This window comes from Astyanax mexicanus, chromosome 2, assembly GCF_023375975.1.
Source record: "Astyanax mexicanus isolate ESR-SI-001 chromosome 2, AstMex3_surface, whole genome shotgun sequence".
NCBI classification, from domain to species: domain Eukaryota; kingdom Metazoa; phylum Chordata; class Actinopteri; order Characiformes; family Acestrorhamphidae; genus Astyanax; species Astyanax mexicanus.
The window spans coordinates 65,922,633-65,943,103 of NC_064409.1; the positions used below are offsets into that span (position 1 = coordinate 65,922,633).

Below are 20,471 nucleotides of genomic sequence, written 5' to 3' on the forward strand. Positions count from 1 at the left end.
TTTCTCCCTCCAGCTCTTTCTGCCTCCATAATCTCTCCTTCCTTCCTTCCTTCCTTCCTTTCATCTCTTTCATCATATTTCTATTTTTCTGTCTTACTCTATTTCTTTATCCTTATCAATTTCTCTTAATATCTGTTTTTGACTCTTTCCCTTTAACTGTTTCTACCTCTCTGTTCTCCCTCCGTCTCTCTCTACCTCCATCTCTTTCTCTCTGTCTATATCTGTCTTTAGCATTTTCTCTTTATCTTTCTCTCTGTCTTGCTTCCTCGAACTCTTTCTGCCTCCATCTGCCTGTCCCTCCATCTCTTTATGTATCTCTCTATCTCTCCCCACATCTCTGTCCATCATCTCCTTATCCCTCTATCTCTGTCTCTTTCTCTTTTTTTACTTTCTCCCTATCTCTCTCTTTCTCTCTCTCGTCTTCCACCTCTCTATTTTTAAATTTTTTTTGCCGTGTCTCTCTAGCTTTAATTTCCTGATTGGTTTTCTGTCTAGCTGTCACTTTCTTTCTCTTTGTCACTTCTCTCTCTTTCACTCTCTCCCTCTCTCTTTCCCTCTCCTTTAAACTTGAGGCTGGAATGTTAGTCTTAGAAAATGTAATGGTCAGTAAACTGGACCACTTAAATGAGGAGTGTGATGAAGAGTCAGGAAACATGCTCACAAGAAATAAATGACAGAAGCATGTTTTAGACTGATCTATTGATTAGTTAAGGTGTGCGTGTTTTCTCTTATTTTTAAGGTCAGGAAATTTGGGAAATGCTGTTAGTTGTGATATAGAGCTGATGTTCTGAAAGACTGTCTGTGAGGGCTGTGTTTAAAGGTAAGGGGCTCTGCACAGTGGGGCTGAGGTGTTAGTGCTCATCTTGCATGTGCCTCTGAGATAGAGGAAACAGTTTTTGTGTGTGTGTGTGTGTGTGTGTGTGTGTGTGTGTGTGTGTGTGTGTGTGTTTTGAGAGAATAATGTCACACACACATGCAGTGTTTCATTAGCATTTAGAATGTCAGGCGCACACTCACACACACCAGCGTGCCGAGGTGAAGGCTGTAGGTGTAGCTGCTGTTTGCTCGGGCTAAGCTCACTTTAATTTGAATCAGAGCTGTGATGAGCTCTCAGAACATTTAAACGGGAGAAACAAGACAGAGAGAAGAAGAAAAGAGGCAGACAGGATAAAAGAAAGAAGAAAGAGGGATATGGAAAGATGGGGAGAAGAAACAAGAGAGATAAAAAGAGGCAGAAGAGGAGAGAAGCGTGAAAATGTAGAAAGAGAGGGATAGGAAGGGAGTAGAGAAGAGAGATAAAAAGAGAGGCAGATGTGGAGCTTCAGAGAGAGAAAGAATAGTAAGAGAGACAGAGATAAATGAGTATAAAAATGTTAAATAAGAAAAAAAGAGAAAGTTAGTAGAAAAGACAAAAAGTAGAGAAAAGAGATGATAATAATCAGAGAAAATAAAGATAGAGATGAAATATAAAAAAGAGGAGAGGAAAGGTAAAGAAAGAGAAGGGGAGATAGGGAGATGAGGAAGAAAGATTAAAAGACAAAAAAGATGGAGGTAGGAGAAAGAGGTGAGAAGAAAGAGCTAGAGAGAGGGGGAAAAGCCAAATATGGAAGAGATGAGAGGAGAGGAATGTGAAGGTGAAGAATAGACTAGAGAGGGACAAGAAGGAGAAAGATCAAAAGAGAAAAATGAGGGAGGTAAAGACATGGAAAATAGGTGAAAGAAGGTGAGAGAAAGGGCGATAGAAAGGAAAAAGAGAGATAAAAAAGGGAAATGGAGAGAATAGAAGAAGAGTATGAAGGTGAAGACAGAGAAAACATGAGAGAGAGAGGAAGGCAAAGAGGAAAAGAGGAGGTGGGGATGGTGGGGAGAGCACTGAGGGAAGAGGAGAAATGAAAGGAGCAGAGAAAAAAAAGATGTAGATGAGGTTGTTGAGTCTGGCACCCTGAGGGAAGACAGGAGTGAACTAAAATCAGGACAAGAGGCAAGTGACCATAAAACTCTCTCTCTCTCTCTCTCTCTCTCTCTCTCTCTCTACACACACACACATGTTTAGTTCTGCCTGTTCTTGGCTCAGCCCTCAAGCCATTGATGTGTCTAATGAGTACCTGTGGACTGCCCCCTCCCATCCCTCTGTCTCTCTCTGTCGCTGACTCTTACACTCTGTCTCTCTACCTCCTCACCTCTCTCTCTCTCTCTCTCTCTGTCACACACACACACACACATACCTCCCTTATTGTGTATTCTCACACACTCTCATTTTGGCAGGATTGTTACTTGCTCTCTTTAAAGCCCGGGGGTTCTCATTCTCTTTTATTTTTCTTTTCCCTTCTCTCCTTCCTCATTTCCTTCTCTGTCATTCTCTTTCACCATTTCGGCTCTGCTCTATCCATCTCCCTCTCTGTCTCTCCCACAAGGCTCATATCTACAGTTATAGTCTTTAGTCCTTCTGTATTTAATGTTATTCTCATGTGAGCTGTGCTCCAACCTATAAACAGCCATGCGCATGCTGACGTGTGTAAGAATGCGCTTGCTATGCTGCCTCCATCTCTACCCTCTTCTCTGTCATCCCTTACCCCTGCTCTCCTTTGCTCTTCTTCTTTCACAATCTGCACTTGTCCTTTTTTCTGTGGCTGTCTTGGATGCTAATACTTTAAAATCCAGTTGAAAGGAGGCTCTCGTACCCTGTTTGGCCGCCCGTAGCTTGTATATAAAATGAGATACAATTGGGCAGGGATTCATACAGGTTCCCTATTACATTCTGTTTACCCACTGATATTGCAGCTGGGCCTGTAGATCCTGCACACTCGTAGGTTGCTAAAGCTCATCTACCAGTTGGTCCTATAAATGCTTGGTGGGTGAAAAGTTTAGCGAGTAGGCAGGCCAAGGAAACCTTTACTGTGTGTGGGGAAACATTATCCTGCTGAAAAATGACAGTGGCAAACTCTGTAATAGGAGGTAATGTATGTGGCTACAGTATGTCCTAGTAGGACAGGTGACTACTTCAAAGGGACATTTATTTATGTGGTTAAATTATAAGTAAGTAAAAAAGAAATACAGTCTGATATACAGTAAAAATAGAATTACTCGTTTTGGATTCAGTCTCACATGAAAACTGTTATTCCTTTTTTCTTTGTGCACTCGCGTAAGGCCAGTACCCCTAGCTGCTCCAGGGGGACAGGGCCTTGCCAAATTTAAGTTGATTTGGCCTAGAAGTGTCAGTGAAGGAACATGTAGAATGAGACTGTGTGCAAAACTGCACAAGTCACATTGTACCTCATGTATAAACCACAGTGGTAGATTTGACTTGGCATTAAGAGCACACAGTGTTTCAGTAGCATATTTGATCATTCATGAGCAACATTTACCAGCCTGATTTACCATGGTATGAGGCTTTATTGCACTTTGACAATATGTGCCTCATGTGTATGTGCCATTAATGATTTATAACACAATACCACCCTGCAAAAACGACCTCCTGGACTAATTTTACTTGAAATGTCCTCAGTAAGATACATCTGTGCATTGAACTGTCTCTGTCTGTCAGTGTGTCTGTCTATCAGTCTGTCTAATTATCTATGTCTTTGTCTGTATAGCTCTGTATTTCTGTTTGTCCATCTGTCTGTCTGCAAACCTGTCTGTGTGTATGTGTGCACCGTGCTTTTTTTTGTGATCATGCAAAATTTAAATGTGATCTGATCCCCATAACGGCTGTTAATGCAAGGTGGAAACAGCCTGTATGAATAGGATTTAATTACCAGGCCACATGTTACATGGATTAGTGCGATTACTGCTGAGTTTAATGAATCCTGCTCATAGTGTCTGGCCTACAACTGCTCTCTGAGGTGCTCAGTTCACACACAGAGACAGAATACAGATAGAACAGAGAGTTTATATACGGTTACTCTAAATTTCTGCTTTTGTTAAGAGTAAAACACATGTTAGACTGGATGTGACTGCAGGGCATTCACACATGCAAGCCAGGTTATTACTTTTGTTTTGCTATGCTAATTACATCATTACATACTTCATTACATAGTAATATGGTCTACAGTAAATTACATTTACATTTTATATATCTTCTGTATCAGTAAAAGCTTGGAAACTGCCAGACAATGGCAAACACACATTTAATATTTGTGAAAATCAACACTTTACATGCAACTTTTCATCAAATTCAGATCATAAAAAAGAATATCTCCTGTTGTGCCTGCAGCCAATAATGTTTCATAAACTGAAGATTTCATATCTATTTTTCATCAGAGCTGTAAGTGAGAAATAATTCATAATGAAGTGAATTTTAAGGAGAATGCAGCGCTGTCTGTATTTCTACAACTAAAGCATTCTAGCATTGATTACAGGATTTATACATAGACATGCCAAATGTTACGGGACAGGAATTAGTATTGTGTCCTGGGACTTTTGCCACGTCCAATGAAAGCTAAAGAATGCTGGACTAACCTGTAGGATATACATGTTGGTCCGTTGTTGGCATTGTATGATTTCTATCAAAATTACTTATGATTATTCTAGCCAGAGACCACCATCCATGATCATGTCTACCCACTGCACTGTTTACTGAGAGGGGAAATACCTTCAATGACATATTCCTAGTTCACGTTAATATTAATTACCTGCAAATTAAATCAAGGACCACGACTTACATATAAGGGTACCACTGGTCAGACAGCTTTGAAACGAAGGTTAAAAAGTTAGAAATTTGATTTTTTTATATGTTAGTGTAAGAATTATATGGCATGAAATGAAGCTTGTTAAAGGGTTAAGTAATTGAATCTTGCTCTTGGATCCTAGTCTTTCTTTTAGGATTTTATGTATTCACTGTAAATAATGCTATCCCAGAGTGCAGTGCAGATGACAATTCATAGCTTAGTTTCACGCTGTGATACACAGCTGCTGGATTAAGAGTGAAATGCAGATTGTTAGTGTCTTTGTTGTTAGCATGAGCATTGCTGAGAATAGGCATTGTTTTGTGTCTATGAGTGTCCATGTTCATGTGTTGTTGTTTTCATTCTGTGCCGTGAGCCATCTGCCCCTATAGATGACACTCTCTCTTCTGTTTAATTAGATTTGTTACATAAGACAGATTACACTTCATTCTTCCGCCTGATCCCATACACACCTCTGAGTGCGTGAGTAAGAGAGATTTGGATGTTCCAGCCCATTCTTGTTAGCCACATATGTTATTGTCTATGTGTGTGTTTGTGTGTGTGCGTATTCCTACATTTTTCCCACATTCCTATTGGTTCTAGACTGTTTGCCTCTGTTGTATGTGTGTCTGTTATACATTTGTGTGTCTAAAAGGTTGTTTGTGGTTTAGTATGTGTATGTACATTGGTGTCTTGTGTGGCTTTTAAAAATTAATGTGTGTATGTGCAGAAAACAGGCCCAGATGCGCTTTTGTCTTCAACTGTTCATGATTGAGCTCTGATCTCAGACAGAAAGTATAAACACAATCACAATAGAGAAATCATTCACATGTACACACATACACAACCACACACACAAAAGCTTCTCAGCAAAGCAGACGTCTGTGTGATCAGCATATTTCCAGTAAGCAGAATTTAAAGCCAGCCTCACAAACAGGAGTGAAATCCTCTTCCCCCGTCTCTGTGAGAAAGTAGGAATTGTTCAGGGGTGTGTTTATATCAGCTGCATATCTTATAGTGAAACCACATCTTCACCTTGAATATGTTCAACACCTTCTCTCTCAGATTTATAAATAGATGGTGCAAAAGCTATCACTCAGAAATGGTACCTAGCTCAAATACTGCTCTTTATCTGTGCAGGAGCGAAGCTTTCCCCTCACTGATATAAGTCACTGATTGAATGGAGTGTAGTGAGATTGGGTTGAAGCTTGGAGTGAATGAAAGATGCTGATTGCTTGAATATAGTGTGTATGAGACATGTACTGCTTCTCAGGAAAGCTTTAAGAAAACAGTGATCCCACACTAACAGCAGTGGAATTTTTGTAGTTTAGTACATATCTCTATGTGTAGTTGTGTAGTAACCTGTTACATTAGTTTTTTTTCTTTATTTTTTTATAGTGCTAGTATTTGCATTTCGTTCTTGTTCTAAGATGCATTTCGCATCTTACTTCTACTTGTATTAATTTTTCTATCTGTCTGTTTATACACATATACAGTGAGTCCAAGAAGTATTTGATCCCTTGCTGATTTTCTTTGTTTGCCCACTAATAAAGACACTATCCTTCTGCACTTTTAATGGTAGATATATTCTAACATGGAGAGACAGAATATCAAGACAAAAATCCAGAATATAATTTTAAAGAATATATTTTAATTAATTTGTATTTCAATGAGGAAAATAAGTATTTGATCTCTCTTGCCAAACACACTCAATACTTAGTGGCAAAGCCTTTGTTTGCAAGCACAGCGGTGAGACGTTTGTTGTAGTTAACCACAAGTTTAGCACACACACCAGGGGGAATTTTGGCCCACTCTTCTTTGCAGATCCTCTCTAAATCATGAAGGTTGGTGGGCTGTCGCTTGGCAACTCTGACCTTCAGCTCCCTCCATAGATTTTCGATCGGATTGAGGTCTGGCGACTGGCTGGGCCACTCCATGACCTTAATGTGATTTTTCTTGAGCCAATCCTTTGCTGTATGTTTAGGGTCGTTATCATGTTGGAAGACCCAACCACGGCCCATTTTCAGATCCCTGGCAGAGGGGAGGAGGTTGTCCCTCAGGATTGTGCGGTACATGGCTCCATCCATCTTCCCAGTGATGCGGTGAAGTAGCCCTGTACCCTTGGCAGAGAAACACCCCCAAAACATTATGCTTCCACCTCCATGCTTGACGGTGGGCACAGTGTTCTTGGGGTCATAGGCAGCATTTTTCTTCCTCCACACATGGCGGGTGGAGTTGAGGCCAAAAAGTTAAATTTTGGTCTCGTCTGACCACAAAACCTTCTCCCAATAACTTGGTTCATCTTTCAAATGATCATTGGCATACTTGAGGCGTGCCTCCACATGTGCTCTCTTCAGCAGGGGTACCTTTCGGGCACTGCAGGATGTGAATCCTTTGTTGCGCAAAGTGTTGCCAATTGTTTCCTTGCAAACTGTGGTCCCAGCTGCCTTCAGGTCATTTGCTAACTCCTGCCGAGTGGTTGCAGGACGATTTCTGACCGTTCTCAGCATCATTGCCACCCCACGAGGCGAAATCTTCTTTGGAGCACCGGGCCGAGGTCTGTTGATTGTCATGTTATACTCTTTAAACTTTCTGATAATTGCACCAATAGTTGTTACTTTCACATCCAACACCTTACTAATCTTTTTGTAGCCCATTCCAGCTTTGTGAAGGTCAACAATTCTGACTCTGAGGTCCTGTGACAGCTCTTTGGTTTTACCCATGTTGGAGACTTGAAATCTGTGTGATCTGTCTGATTCTGTGGACAGGTGTTTTTCACACAAGTGATTAGTGAGAACAGGTGGCTTCAGGTCAGGTAACAAGTTGATTGGGAGTGTCTAACTGGTCTGTAAAAGCCAGAACTGCTAATGAATACTAAGGGATCAAATACTTATTTCACTCCATGAACTACAAATCAATTAATATATATTCCTTAGATTTATTTTCTGGATTTTCTTTTTAATATTCTGTCTCTCCATGTAAGAATACATCTACCATTAAAAGTATAGAATGATCATGTCTTTATTAATGGGCCAACGAAGAAAATCAGCAAGGGATCAAATACTTCTTGGACTCACTGTAGCTGAGATAAGCTCTGTGGTTAAAAGCTGGTAAGTAAGGCTCACTAATGCTTGTGGACACCCCATTTAATGACCCCTTTGGTACTTTAGCTACTCTCAGCTATTGTAAGTTGCACCCATTGCTGTCACAGATGTGCAAATTCACACACACGGCTGGTCTAGTCCTTGCAGAGAGGTCATGCTAGTAGAACAGAACTCTCTAGCACACATGAACATGAACATGTTCTCACCAAGTATGAGCTAGAGGGGTATAAAGTCCACCAGCATTATAAAGCTGTGGAGCAGTGGAACTGTGTTCTTTGGAACAGGTCTCTGGCATAACTTTGTTGTCTGGAATGAGGTGGGTTTATGACATAATATGATCCGAATGCAATCAACTTATCTCAACAATGCTTAAACATATATTATAAAGCCTTCCCTAAATGGTAAAACAGTCTTTAATGTTCTTAATTTAGGAAGAAATGATGAATGTGCACCTGCTAAAGTTTGAGCTTTTCCCTACGCTCTTCATCTTTCTGGTAGACCGCAGTGCACACTGTCTGACCGTTTTTGAAGAGTATGCAGGTATCACAGCTCTTCACACTTTTCCCCATGATTGCAACTAATGAAGTTCGGGCCATAAAGTGTGAGCCTATAAACGCCAGTGGCAGGATCCCCCACAGCACTGAACAGGACAAAATTAAACAGCTCAGAAAGGCGTGAATGGAGTTAAGTTTTTCATCTCATAATTAAATGATGTATTTTAATTCCCCTTTCCAGTGTATTAAATATATATCCAACTCAAAATGTTTAAGATTTTTTTTTCCCCAGATAAATTACAGAGAATGAATTTGTTGTTACTACAGTTGATCTGCTTTCTCTAGGGTACTTTAGCTTTCATAGACTTAAATAGAGGGATATCCACATATTTTTCAGAATCCCTACGTACTCCAGTGGTAAAGATGTAAGGCCATTCAGAGTGGTTTGATGTAAAATGCTTTGTTCTAAGGATAAGTACAGAATTAGACATTTTCCCAGAAATGGTGACGGGCCTGACATGGGATATGGCCATTTCCTCAAATAGTAAACATGTTCAGTGAGGAATATGCAGGCAATTTCCAAGCAAAATAGTACTCAAATAATGTTTGTTATGATTTAATGCTATACGTTTCCAATATAAAGCTCAGTTAACTGGTCATTCTGGTACTACACAGAATGGCTATATCACTATCCTAGTTTCCATTTTGTTATGACCTGGTCTAGGTCACGCCATAACATAATTAAAAAACATCTCTGCCATCAATTCAGTTACCAGGTTTTTGTGCAATTCACCATTACATGTCAGACCACTGTATATAATAATTTATATCTCAACAATCAATTACATTTTAGAATCTGTGGAATTTGCCTTTAGATTTTTCAGTCCAGTCTCTCTTTTTATTTGTGGGGTGGTGTACTTTGGGCAGGGGATTTTGGGCTGCCAATATTTTAGCAGTCAGTATCTTTCCTTATTGTATGTATTTTCATATTTGTTCGTGAGTGTGGACCATGCACATGGAGCTAGATTGGAGGTGAACTTTAGCTATAGATCATTTTAGTAATCGAGTACTCTACTGAAAAATCGATTCAATTATTCGAGTAATCGGATGAAACATATTTATTTTCTTAAAGAGTAATTAAAAATACATAACAGAAAACAAGACATTTCACTTAATAATGAATTACCAATTGATTTTCTTTTTATTTTAAAATTATATTTTTAAATAAATATAGTTATATTTTTAAATTCACAACATACATTTCCAAACTGCAAACACAAATAGAAAAATAAATAAAGGAATAAGAATAATTTAATAATAAATAATTTAATAAATTAAGTTAAATTATTTTCAACAAGGATTTCCTGTATCAAAACTATAGGGAATTAATGAACAAAAAAGGCAAAAACATTTGCATAATGTTGTGCATCTTAGCTTCTGAACAGCAGAGATGTTACCAGTTCATCTCACCAAGCCAGTGACATGTATTTATTTATAAACTCCTCAGCGCTGTGTTACATAACGCTAAGCACGTTGTCACATTAAAAGTGCAAATTACGCATGCTGAGTTTTTTGTAATCAAATAAATGATTACTTGAGGCACAGAAAATTACTCGATCAATTTTTAAATCGAGTTACTCGAATTTCACCCCTATTTTTTATTTAAAATCATCTGACTACCTAAGTTTTAATGGTTTAGGTTCCCAAAATGTCAGTATAATACTCTAAGTCAGTGTGTTGTCTGTTTGTTTACTGGGGAGTATTGGAAAACTTCAGTAACAGATAGAATGCTACAGGTTTGGTAGATAGAAATTATTCTTGACATATCCTTTTACTTTACAGCACCCTAAATATAGTAAATATGCCAAATGTGTCTCAAGTGTCACAAACCAAATCAGTTCATAAACATGCAAAACCCATACACACACTTTCACACATGCTCCTGATCAGCAGAATATGGTCAAGATGCTGACATGCGGCTGAGTGATGGAGCTTATCGCGCCATCTGCAAACATCCATCCGTCATCCATCACTTTTCCTTCCTTCTCCTCTGCCATTCATCATCCTCCCACCTTTACACCGTGTCACCTAAGCGAAAAAGGGGAGAGAGGAGGGAGATGGGAAGAAATAAGGGAGGAGAGATAGGCTGGAATAGAGGGCAGGGAGAGGAGGTGGAAATAGATTTTGAATGATTGAAGCGTAATCTGAGAAGTTGTTTGTCATCTTTCCTCATCTTTCCCTCTCCTTCCAAAAAGTGTGTCAGGACTTTTTGATTAGTTGCTGTTCATCCCCTGTAATGTCCCACTTTGCCCTCAATTGCCTTCTCTCCCTCTCTCCCCCTCTCTCTCTCTCTCTCCCTCTCCCTCTCCCTCTCTCCCACTCTCTTTCTGTCTCTCTCTCTCCCCTCAGACTCGAGTGGTAGCCTGCATGACCGCTATACTGAGCCAGATGGACGATCGACACTATTCCAGCTACATTGAAACTTTCGGCGGCACTAGTGACCTAGTGGTAAGACTATACACACATACAGTACAGTACTGTACAAGAATCCAGAGACCATCCTTTCTTCCTAATTTCCAGTCATTAGGAGTTTAAATTTAATTTTTACATTAATAATTATTTTATATTATCAGGTAAATATGCAGAAAACATACATTTGACAGATTTTCTTTCAGTGTTACTGGGTCCAGACTTTGCCTTGTTATCAGCTTTTACTCATGTTAGGAGAGTTGCTGTTCATCATAACGTAGTTTTACCACTGTAACAAAAATAGTTTTGGTACTCTTCCCTCTAATGAGTGTTTTTGAGAAAGTGGAGTTTGGAGAGAAGAGATGTATCCTCGTTTATTTTAGCCTTTAATTATGTTACAAGCCAAATTTGTGCTTCCCTGCTGTGCAAATGAAAGGGCAGGTCACAAGGCCTGGTTGTTCTACTTTTCTAGTATCTGCTTTCCAGTATCAGAAACACCATATTTGTTATTGTGTTTTATCCTTTGCTTGCTGTGTGTGAGGATTTCACTGTTGGACTGAGTATATATACATTTATGGGGTGTAATCTGGTATGTAACAGTGTTAAAAATCTCGAATTGGCCTGTTTTACAGCTTTGTTTTGGTTCTGCTGGACTTTCTTTAGAAGGAGTAACAGAATTCAGCATTGTTTGTGGTTCATGGTATGTCAGTTCCATGTACCAAACTGCCATTATTTAACTATGCCAAAGTAAATACAATTGGATATTCTGGGGACAATTAAAAAACATCCATCAAAAACGTAATGGCTGTTTTGACTGGACATTAAGTAAATGAAAGGTGTAACATTTGCACAGTACTCTACTCATGCACACATTTTTTTAATACAAGATGCATCCTTTGCCACTTTTTTATTTATTTATTGTATTGATTTATTATTTATTTATTGCATTGATATGTAATAATGTAAATTGCCCCTTGTGAAGAATTTTCATCCTGCTAAACACGAGCGAGTGAGTGTGAATGTAAAAAAGTGAAGAAATTAATAATATTGTTGTGTTCTGTTTAGGACTTTTTGATGGAGACGTTTCTGTTGTTCAAGGATCTGATTGGTAAACATGTTTATCCTTCTGACTGGGTAACAATGATCATGGTCCAGAACAGGTGAGGACACGTAAAATGAGTGATATACAAAAACACCAAGAGCTAATAGAGTGTGTGCAAGCTGCTTGTTAGAGGTGCTTCAAAGCAAAGTAATATTTATGCACAAGCATATTTAAACAGTATTACAGTTTTTTCTAAGATATTGGGTGTTTTTTATTACATACAGGTATGTGATATGTTTAAATGAGTAAATTATTAGGGTAAAATTGTTAGTTTGATAATTAATTGATTTTTTTTGTTGACTGTCATCCAATCAGAGTGTTTCTCGGAGCCATCAACACCTATGCAGACACCATGAACCACAAATTTCTGGACAACAACGACTTTGAAGTGCAGGTGTGTGTGTGTGTGTGTGTGTGTGTGTGTTGGTGTGTTTGCTTGTTCAAAATGTGGCATACACATTATGTACCAATGGAACCCGAATGAATCTAACTAGAGAGCATATCTCCTCTATTCTCTGCTTCTCTGTCTCTCTCTCTCTCTCGCCCCCTCTTGGATGCAGTTGTGGAATAATTACTTCCATTTGGCTGTGGCGTTTATTACCCAAGAGTCTTTGCAGCTGCAGCACTTCTCCCCAACGAAGAGAAACAAGATCCTGGCAAAGTAAGGCACCAGTAACCACACAGACACCACATACATGTAGAGAAGCATGGCACATCATCTGAAAACACTTCTGTAGAACAGGCTTTTAACTTGTAACTGTGGCCAAATCATAAATACAACCCCCCTACACACAAACAAACACACGCACATTACATGCAGCAACATGGTATTTTATTTAGTCACACATCTGTATAACAGCTATTGAACATATAACTCTTACAAAATCTTGTATGTCCCCCTCTAACACATCTCTGCTCTCTCTCTCACACACACACACACACATATGAACTATGAAACCATTTTAACCGTATTAACCACAGTAGTCAGAGCACAGACTGTGCCGCTTAGTCAGTTGAGTAAGAAATAGGCAAAGAGCAAACAAACAGATTTACACGTTAATGAGATCTGCTTTTTCCTCTTTTTCCTTTTGTGCTTTTTTTCAGATATGGTGACATGAGAAGGCTGATTGGATTTGCCATCAGAGACATGTGGTACAAGTTGGGTACGTGTGTGTGTATGTGTGTGTGTGTGTAGTCATATATATTGAAGCTTTCACAAGAGATCAGTGCATACAAATTGACTTTCTGCTACCTTTCCATTTCAGAGCTTATTGTGATAGTCTGTGTGTGTGTGTGTCTGATGTAGGGGTGAATAAAATCTGTTTTATCCCTGGTATGGTGGGGCCGATGCTGGAGATGACATTAATTCCTGAGGAGGAACTTCGCAGAGCTACAATACCCATCTTCTTTGACATGATGCAGTGTGAACACAACCATACTGGACACTTTAGAAAAGTACACACAAGCACACATGCATATACTTATAAATGTGACTGATGGCTTACTGTCAAATAATGCAAATACATGCAAATAACTAACATTTCTCTCTTCCTCTTTCTCTCTCTCCCTGTTTCTCTCCCTCTTTTACTGTCTCTTTTACTGTCTGTCTCTCAGTTTGAGAATGAGATCATTCTGAAGTTGGATCATGAAGTGGAAGGAGGGGGAGGAGATGTCAGATACATGGAGCTACTGCAGACAATGTACACGATCACATTTTATTATTATTATTATTATTATTATTATTTCCCCCTTCACATACAAGTAAACACACAGTGCCTGTGCAGTTTCAGCGCTGTGTGTTATGGCCCAGAAGTGGGTCTAGGAAGCTGAAGTGTGGCCTTGCGCCATACAAGATTCTAAATCCTCTTCAGCTCTAAATCTGAGACATCCAAGGCTGGAGAGTCCAGTCAAGACATGCACAGACTCCATATCTGTGTGTGTGTGTGTATGTGTGTGTGTTTGAGAAAGAGAGAGAGAAAGGTTTCATACATCACTGAATTCATATTGTATGTGTTCACATGTATGAATATGTTTATAAATTATGTTTATAGTCTGTTTGTTGTTTGTTCATAACACTAGTCTGCTCGAGTGTGCTCAGGAGCGTCCACCTCTTTTGGCGGAGGTGCGCAACTTCGTTTCTTTGGTGACCGGTCTCCTGGAGCGCCTCCTTGACTACCGCACTGTGATGAGCGACGACAGCCGGAACAACCGCATGAGCTGCACTGTCAATCTTTTGGTAAGCCCCACCCACCCATTCACACAAATACCTTCCCACCTCGCTCGGGCAGAATAAAGACCTTCAGCTGCCACTCAAGCTTTTAACTGCACGTTACACTGAGCTGTCAGTCTCCAGCCCAGCAGGTTAGCTTTACACTTATCAAACATGTCAAAATTTCACAATGGCATTTCCTCTCTTATCTGTCTTTGAACTTTTCCATCAATGTCTGTAGTTTCTTTTCTTCTCCTGCCAACTCTTCTCATGAGGAATGATGTGTGGTGGTGAACTTTACTAATGCTCATGATTCGCATAATAAATTGCCGTGAACTTTTTTGATACAGTTGCTACAAAATCACTGTTTTAAAGTTAATATAGCTTATTAATAGGCATTAGTTTATTTTATCATTTAGTTTAGCTATAATATTAAAATTTTGTTTTGTAATAATAATAGAATCCACAGTTTCTTCATTTAATGAGCTATAATAAGAATATTCATATAATATAATATTATATGAATGAGTAGTGTTTGTAAAGCATGCATTATAGTGACAGTTGTGCACATATTTGCAAAAACACAGCTTATCTAGCTTATCTACACTCTTATAATATTGTAAAGCATGCATTATAATGACAGTTGTAGACATATTTGCAAAAACACAGGTTGTCTAGTCCCTGTAGGGAACTATTACCAATATAATATGAATACTTGGAGCAGATAAACATTAACCTGTAGGCATCGTACCTAATGCCACAATCACACAAGAGTAACTAACTCTACTGTCCACATAAGTGTTTCGACTAGGTTTTGGATCATTGCTGTGAGGATTTGTTAGCATTTAGGGACAAGTTCATACTTGAGTTACAGGTGCAACAGGAGGGGGTGTCCACAAACATTTGGACATACTGTGTTTATTATAGCATGTTAAATGCTATAGGCAGTGACTTTTAAAGGGTTAGTTCAGATACTGAGATCTGCATACTTTTGCTTTTTGCCTGTAACTTATGGCTGCAGAATATCATCAACACATGATTATGATGCAGCATGTGGTAAGCTGAACAATCCTTAATCCTGTGGTTTCAAATACAATCATAATGCTCTGGCACGGCTTCAGATGTTCAGCATAAATTTCATTACTTGTGTCGGACTCATTTTATCACAGCAGTAACTCAATCCATCTGCCATCATCTTCATCCATTATAATTCTTATAGCATAGGAATAACAGCTGCTATTATTAATGTCTCATCTCTCTCTCTCCCTCTCTCTCTCTGTCTATTTTTCCCCTCTTTTTCTTATTTTCTCACTTGTACCACATTTACATTCACATTCCTGGACGCTGACACTAATGTTTTATATTTTCTTGATTGCAAACGTTTCAGAAATCATTTATATCATGATAGGAGCATACCGTAGTGGTTTATAGGGCCACTTAGATGTTTAGGATCAATATGTCAATCAGATTTATACAAGGTTTGAGTCTCAGCTGTGATAAAAGGCCATGGATAGCTCAGTAGGATAATATATTGTGGATGTATTAAGGGAGGGGAATTGTATATTCTCATTTACAAGTCGGCCCTCGAGGGAAGGAGTTGGGTTATACAGATTTGGGCAACTGGGATTAAGTGACTTGTTCAAGGACACACTGCCACGCTTTGGTGAACGGAGACCCCGTCTCTGCAGGCTTACAGCCCTCCAGTTAACACCACCTCCCCCCTTCTGTTACTAACACTCCAGCCAATCAGACATCAGATCATCAAACCATGTGAAGAATATACAGCATCAGTGTTCCACTCTGTAGTGTCTCCATAGAGGTGTGGAGTTAGAGTAGAGCTCAGCAATCATTTAATGGCAATACATTTCGTAATAAAAAAGTTGATTTCATTTTTAATCACATTTCGATATGCTCATTTTGTTTATACAAAATCTTGACCAAACCTGAGGATACCTAAAGTATATTTTGCCAAAATATGGTCAGAAATCCAAATACTCCTAAAAATAGCCTGTGTGAATAGCTCCAATAAATCCTGTCATTATTTTGGTGAATAAAAGTACATCAAACTATAAAAGCACCCTGCAAAACTGGACTAGAGTTCTAAGAGATATACACAATTTACAGCAACTGTCAATGACTGATGTTCATTACAGGATGCTGCACATTAGTTCACTGCATTCAAGAAAAGTAAAAAAAAATTAAACACAATGTAATAATAATGTATGCTTTTATACATTTCATATTGATAACAGATTTATATCTTATTGACCAACATTAAGAAGTATATAATTATGTTAATTTTTGCTAAATCGTCCATAAGGCTGCAAGGATTAGTCAACATAATTGACAATGTTGATTAATAAAATTGTAACAGTACTGCAATACACAAAGTGCTGGAGACAGAAGCGCATTGGGAGATGGGTAAACTGTGTCTCACTCACACAGTTTACACTCAACTTAGTCTGTGTCTCCAAAAGTGCCCGAACATAATAAATTACATATTTACTCACTAAATATCATCACTTTCCACTTTTAAACAACATCTAGACATTTAAACACATTTTTAATCACATGTTCAGCTGTTTCTATTGTTTTTAGAGGTGGAGGACAAGGCGTAAATAATCGTTGATTAATGGACTAATCGAAAAAATAATCATCAGATTAGTCAACTACTAAAATAAATTCATGAAATTTAAGTAGATTAACAACAGACTTTTTAGGTGAAATATTTGTCAGGGTGGTGTCGCTGACATTTTTGTATTCTTAAAAGATTCCGATCTGAGCTCATTTAGATTTTTATGTAATCGTTTTCACATCATATATTCTCAGATCTGCTCATACGCTGCAGTGCGCTTACAAACATCTGCATGCATTCATCTGTGAGAGTAAAGAATGAGTGGAGAGTGTATTATTAGAGGCTTACCTGCATTAGTGAGTGCCTAGGACCACACTGCTTGTTATGCAGAGATTGTGTAAAGCAAAAGACTACAGGAGCATGTTAGTGACAAAATAGGATGCAATGTGAAGTTCTGCTTAAAGGTGATAAATATACATACACACACATACAGTATTTGCACATAAAAATGTACATATACATGAAATATACATGATATACATGTTTTTTCTGTGTTTTTGTTTTTCAGAATTTCTATAAGGATATCAATCGGGAGGGAATGTATATCAGGTAATTTGGTTACAGACCAATCACTCACACACACATATATATATATATATATATATATATATATATATATATATATATATATATAGTTTATGTATATATTATGTATATATGTCCATGCGCGTGTGCATGTTTGTTTATGTGAGTGTGCAGTAAATGCACTGTTCGTTCTGTGTTGTCAGTGTTTAGCTGCCGTGGTGTGTGTGTGTGTGTGTGTGTGTGTGTGTGTGTGTGTGTATGTGTGTAATCTGACAAGGGATTATCTAGGCCTTGCTGAATTAATGTTAAAATCCAGAGGATCAGCCTCCTCTCCTCCGCCCATAGCAACACGCTCACTCATTTCAGACAGAGAGAGAAAGAGAGAGGTAGAGGAAGATAGAGAGGTTGAACAGTGGTGGTTGAACGAATTGTTGACTTTTGGGAGAAGGAGTAGTTATTGAAAGATATTATGAGTTGACTGATATAAAAAAGATGAGATCATTTGGCATATAGAAGATAGAACGAGAGAGAGAGAAGGGAATTATACATAATGATGAAAAATAAAAACCAGAGAGGCACAGAACTGCAGGGAATTAACGAGAGAAAAACAGAGTGAGGGTGGAAGAGAGGTAATGAAGGGAATCAAGAAGCAGGCGGCAGAGAGGAGTGATGCGGGTTAGTGTGGGGATGAGGAGGGAGAGAAGGAGAATGCGGGATATAAGAGCAATAAGGATAATGCAGAGCGTGGATAATGCAGATAAAGAGAAGGGTGACTGAGTATGAAGGAAATCAACAGGGATGATATTGAAAGCCTGAAAACAAATGTGATAAAACACTTTGACTTTGAGAGTGCTTTATTGGACTTAAAACTTTTTTCTGTTATAAGTCATGCTATTACTTGTCTACTATAATATTTTTACAAATTACTTAATTACAATTATTTAAAATATCAAAAGGCAACAATATCACATATCAATATCAAAGGCAAGTTTAGAATGCATCTTTAAATGCATTCTTTAATTATTTAAAATTAAGGTAATCCGAGCAACTGTAGAAAACATGGATGCTGGTTTAATTTTCATCCAATCAATAGAAATGAAGCCAAAAATGTCTGCCATGTCTCAAGCACTGTCCTCTGTATTTGTAAATAACTTTGTGCACAACATTTAAAAACAGATTTCTATGAAGGAAATTCAATTTTTTTATTGTTAGCACAGACAAAACAATCTGTTAGACAACCAGTTATTTGGATTACGTAGGTAATTACATTTCCCATGGGGGATATATATATTAAAAAAAATATAATGAACATTTAAAGGCTTTATGTTTTGTGTTAATCTTCATTGTATTATATTTAATATAAAAACAATATAGATATTTTAAAATATTTGTTTGATCTTTAAATGCAACAAATATGCAAAATAGAACACATTGGAAATGGGCAAATACTTTTTTACAACACTGTAGATATTTAAATACATAGTATTTAAACTATACTCCACACTGTGAGCGTGAATTAACTTTGATTTAACTTTAATTACATGCTGTGTCTGTAAGATGTAATGTGCACTCAGTCTGCAAGAGTTCACAAAAGAGGAAAATTTCATCTCTGTACTTACTGTGCAAACTATCAACATCCCAGCAGCTCAGCTAGTGAGAGTCTGTCCCTTATAGATTTACTCTCTTTCATCGCCTCATCACCTGCACCGCCCTGCCCTCCCCTCTTCTCACACACACACACACACACACACACACAAACCACACACACAGTCAACCTGGCCAAGACATTAAAGCCTCTGGAGGATCTGCTGGGTATGAGGCTCTTTCTCATATGCATATTCTCCCCACCAGCCACATCATGCTCCTGGATCAATAACCTGCTCCAGTGAGTGTTATTCCAGCCACTGATCCACATGCCTGCTCAGAGAGGAGGAGAAAAACAGAGATGTTTTAAATCCAGGCTGGAAGATGTGGCCTGGACTTGGTGTATAATTCTATAATTCTCTGGAGTTTGCCTCAATCCCCTTCATATCGCTGCCAGTACTCTGGAAGGGCCAGCTGCAGTCTTGGCTGAGAGAAAGAAAGAGAGCAAAAAAAAAAACAAGACACACCTCCACCCTCCCACCAGCTAAAGAATATTACTGGATCAAAGTGTGCCAGGTTGCTATTAGAGAGAGAGGGAGAAAAATAGAAAGAAAATAAAGGACGATGAAAGAAGATGATTATAGTCTGAAGCAAAATGGTACAGATACAATAAGAACAGAAGGAAAGAAAAGAATACAGATAAACAAACAGAGATAAAAAAGGAGAAAGATGGAAAGAGAAAAATAGCACCAAGGGAGACATCGCGAGGACTGGGAGACTGATTTCTCCTTCACTGTTTGACATACAGCAGCCTTGGAGGCACATTAAACTTGGATGCGTCTGAGCGTACGGCTTGAGAAAGGAAGGCTGGCTGAGGCGTGACAAAATTACTACACACGTTTTACACACACCGGGTCAAGGCTGAATATCTGAAGCATCTGATATCTGCATTCTGTTTTATTCATGTCCCAGTTCTGCCTGACATGTAAAGCTTTGCATAAATGCTCCCTCACCATGAGCTTGCAGCACTGTAAAAATTCAAAACTTCACTCCAGAACAGATAGGATTTACCCGACTCATTTGATTCACCTGACAGGCAAAGCTCCTATTCTATCATTCAGACCAGTGGAGCATTTTCTTTAGGTTGGAAACTATACAGCCAATATCTGCTCTAAATTACGTTCCCATACCTAAAACAAAACATGGCATTGCTCCAGTCCTTGAAGCTTTAGTTATTCTGTTTAAGAAGGGCAGTGTTTTTGGGGCCAAAGGCATTTGAGAATGGTTATTGATTATTCATTACTCACCTTGGCATCTGTACGTTATGCTTTATAAATCTGACATTTGAACTGCGGTATAGTAGACTCCTGCCTTTTGCCTACTATCAGCTAGAAATAAACCAATGCATTAAATTTGCCAAGTGTATTTTTGTCTTGCTTTTTGTCTTTAAGTGTTATCACTATTCACATATTTGAATATCCCATCTGGCAAACCTCAGCAGAGCTGCTCTAATCATGAATATATTATATTATATATATTATATTAAGCAGTGTTATTCTAGACACCCATTTAGCTAGATAGCTAACTCAGTGGTGCTTACATAGTGTAGTTTTAGTCATAAATTACCCCAGCAGTGCTAGAACAAACTAATGTAGCTCAGCAAGCCCTGTGCAAGTTGTATTTTT

At 38.4% G+C, this 20,471-nt stretch overlaps 1 protein-coding gene across 1 annotated transcript in view; it reads left to right on the top strand.

Annotated features, from left to right (window-relative positions):
* The window catches only part of LOC103035845 (dedicator of cytokinesis protein 2), a 117,808-nt gene that overhangs the window by 85,054 nt on the left and 12,283 nt on the right, over window positions 1–20,471 (top strand). Inside the window, exons 27-35 of the mRNA XM_007228015.4 lie at window positions 10,672–10,770; window positions 11,797–11,891; window positions 12,149–12,227; window positions 12,394–12,494; window positions 12,938–12,996; window positions 13,140–13,288; window positions 13,448–13,533; window positions 13,913–14,069; window positions 17,186–17,226. Of these exons, the coding sequence (XP_007228077.3) occupies window positions 10,672–10,770; window positions 11,797–11,891; window positions 12,149–12,227; window positions 12,394–12,494; window positions 12,938–12,996; window positions 13,140–13,288; window positions 13,448–13,533; window positions 13,913–14,069; window positions 17,186–17,226 (866 nt within the window). The remainder of the gene's footprint in view (window positions 1–10,671; window positions 10,771–11,796; window positions 11,892–12,148; window positions 12,228–12,393; window positions 12,495–12,937; window positions 12,997–13,139; window positions 13,289–13,447; window positions 13,534–13,912; window positions 14,070–17,185; window positions 17,227–20,471) is intronic.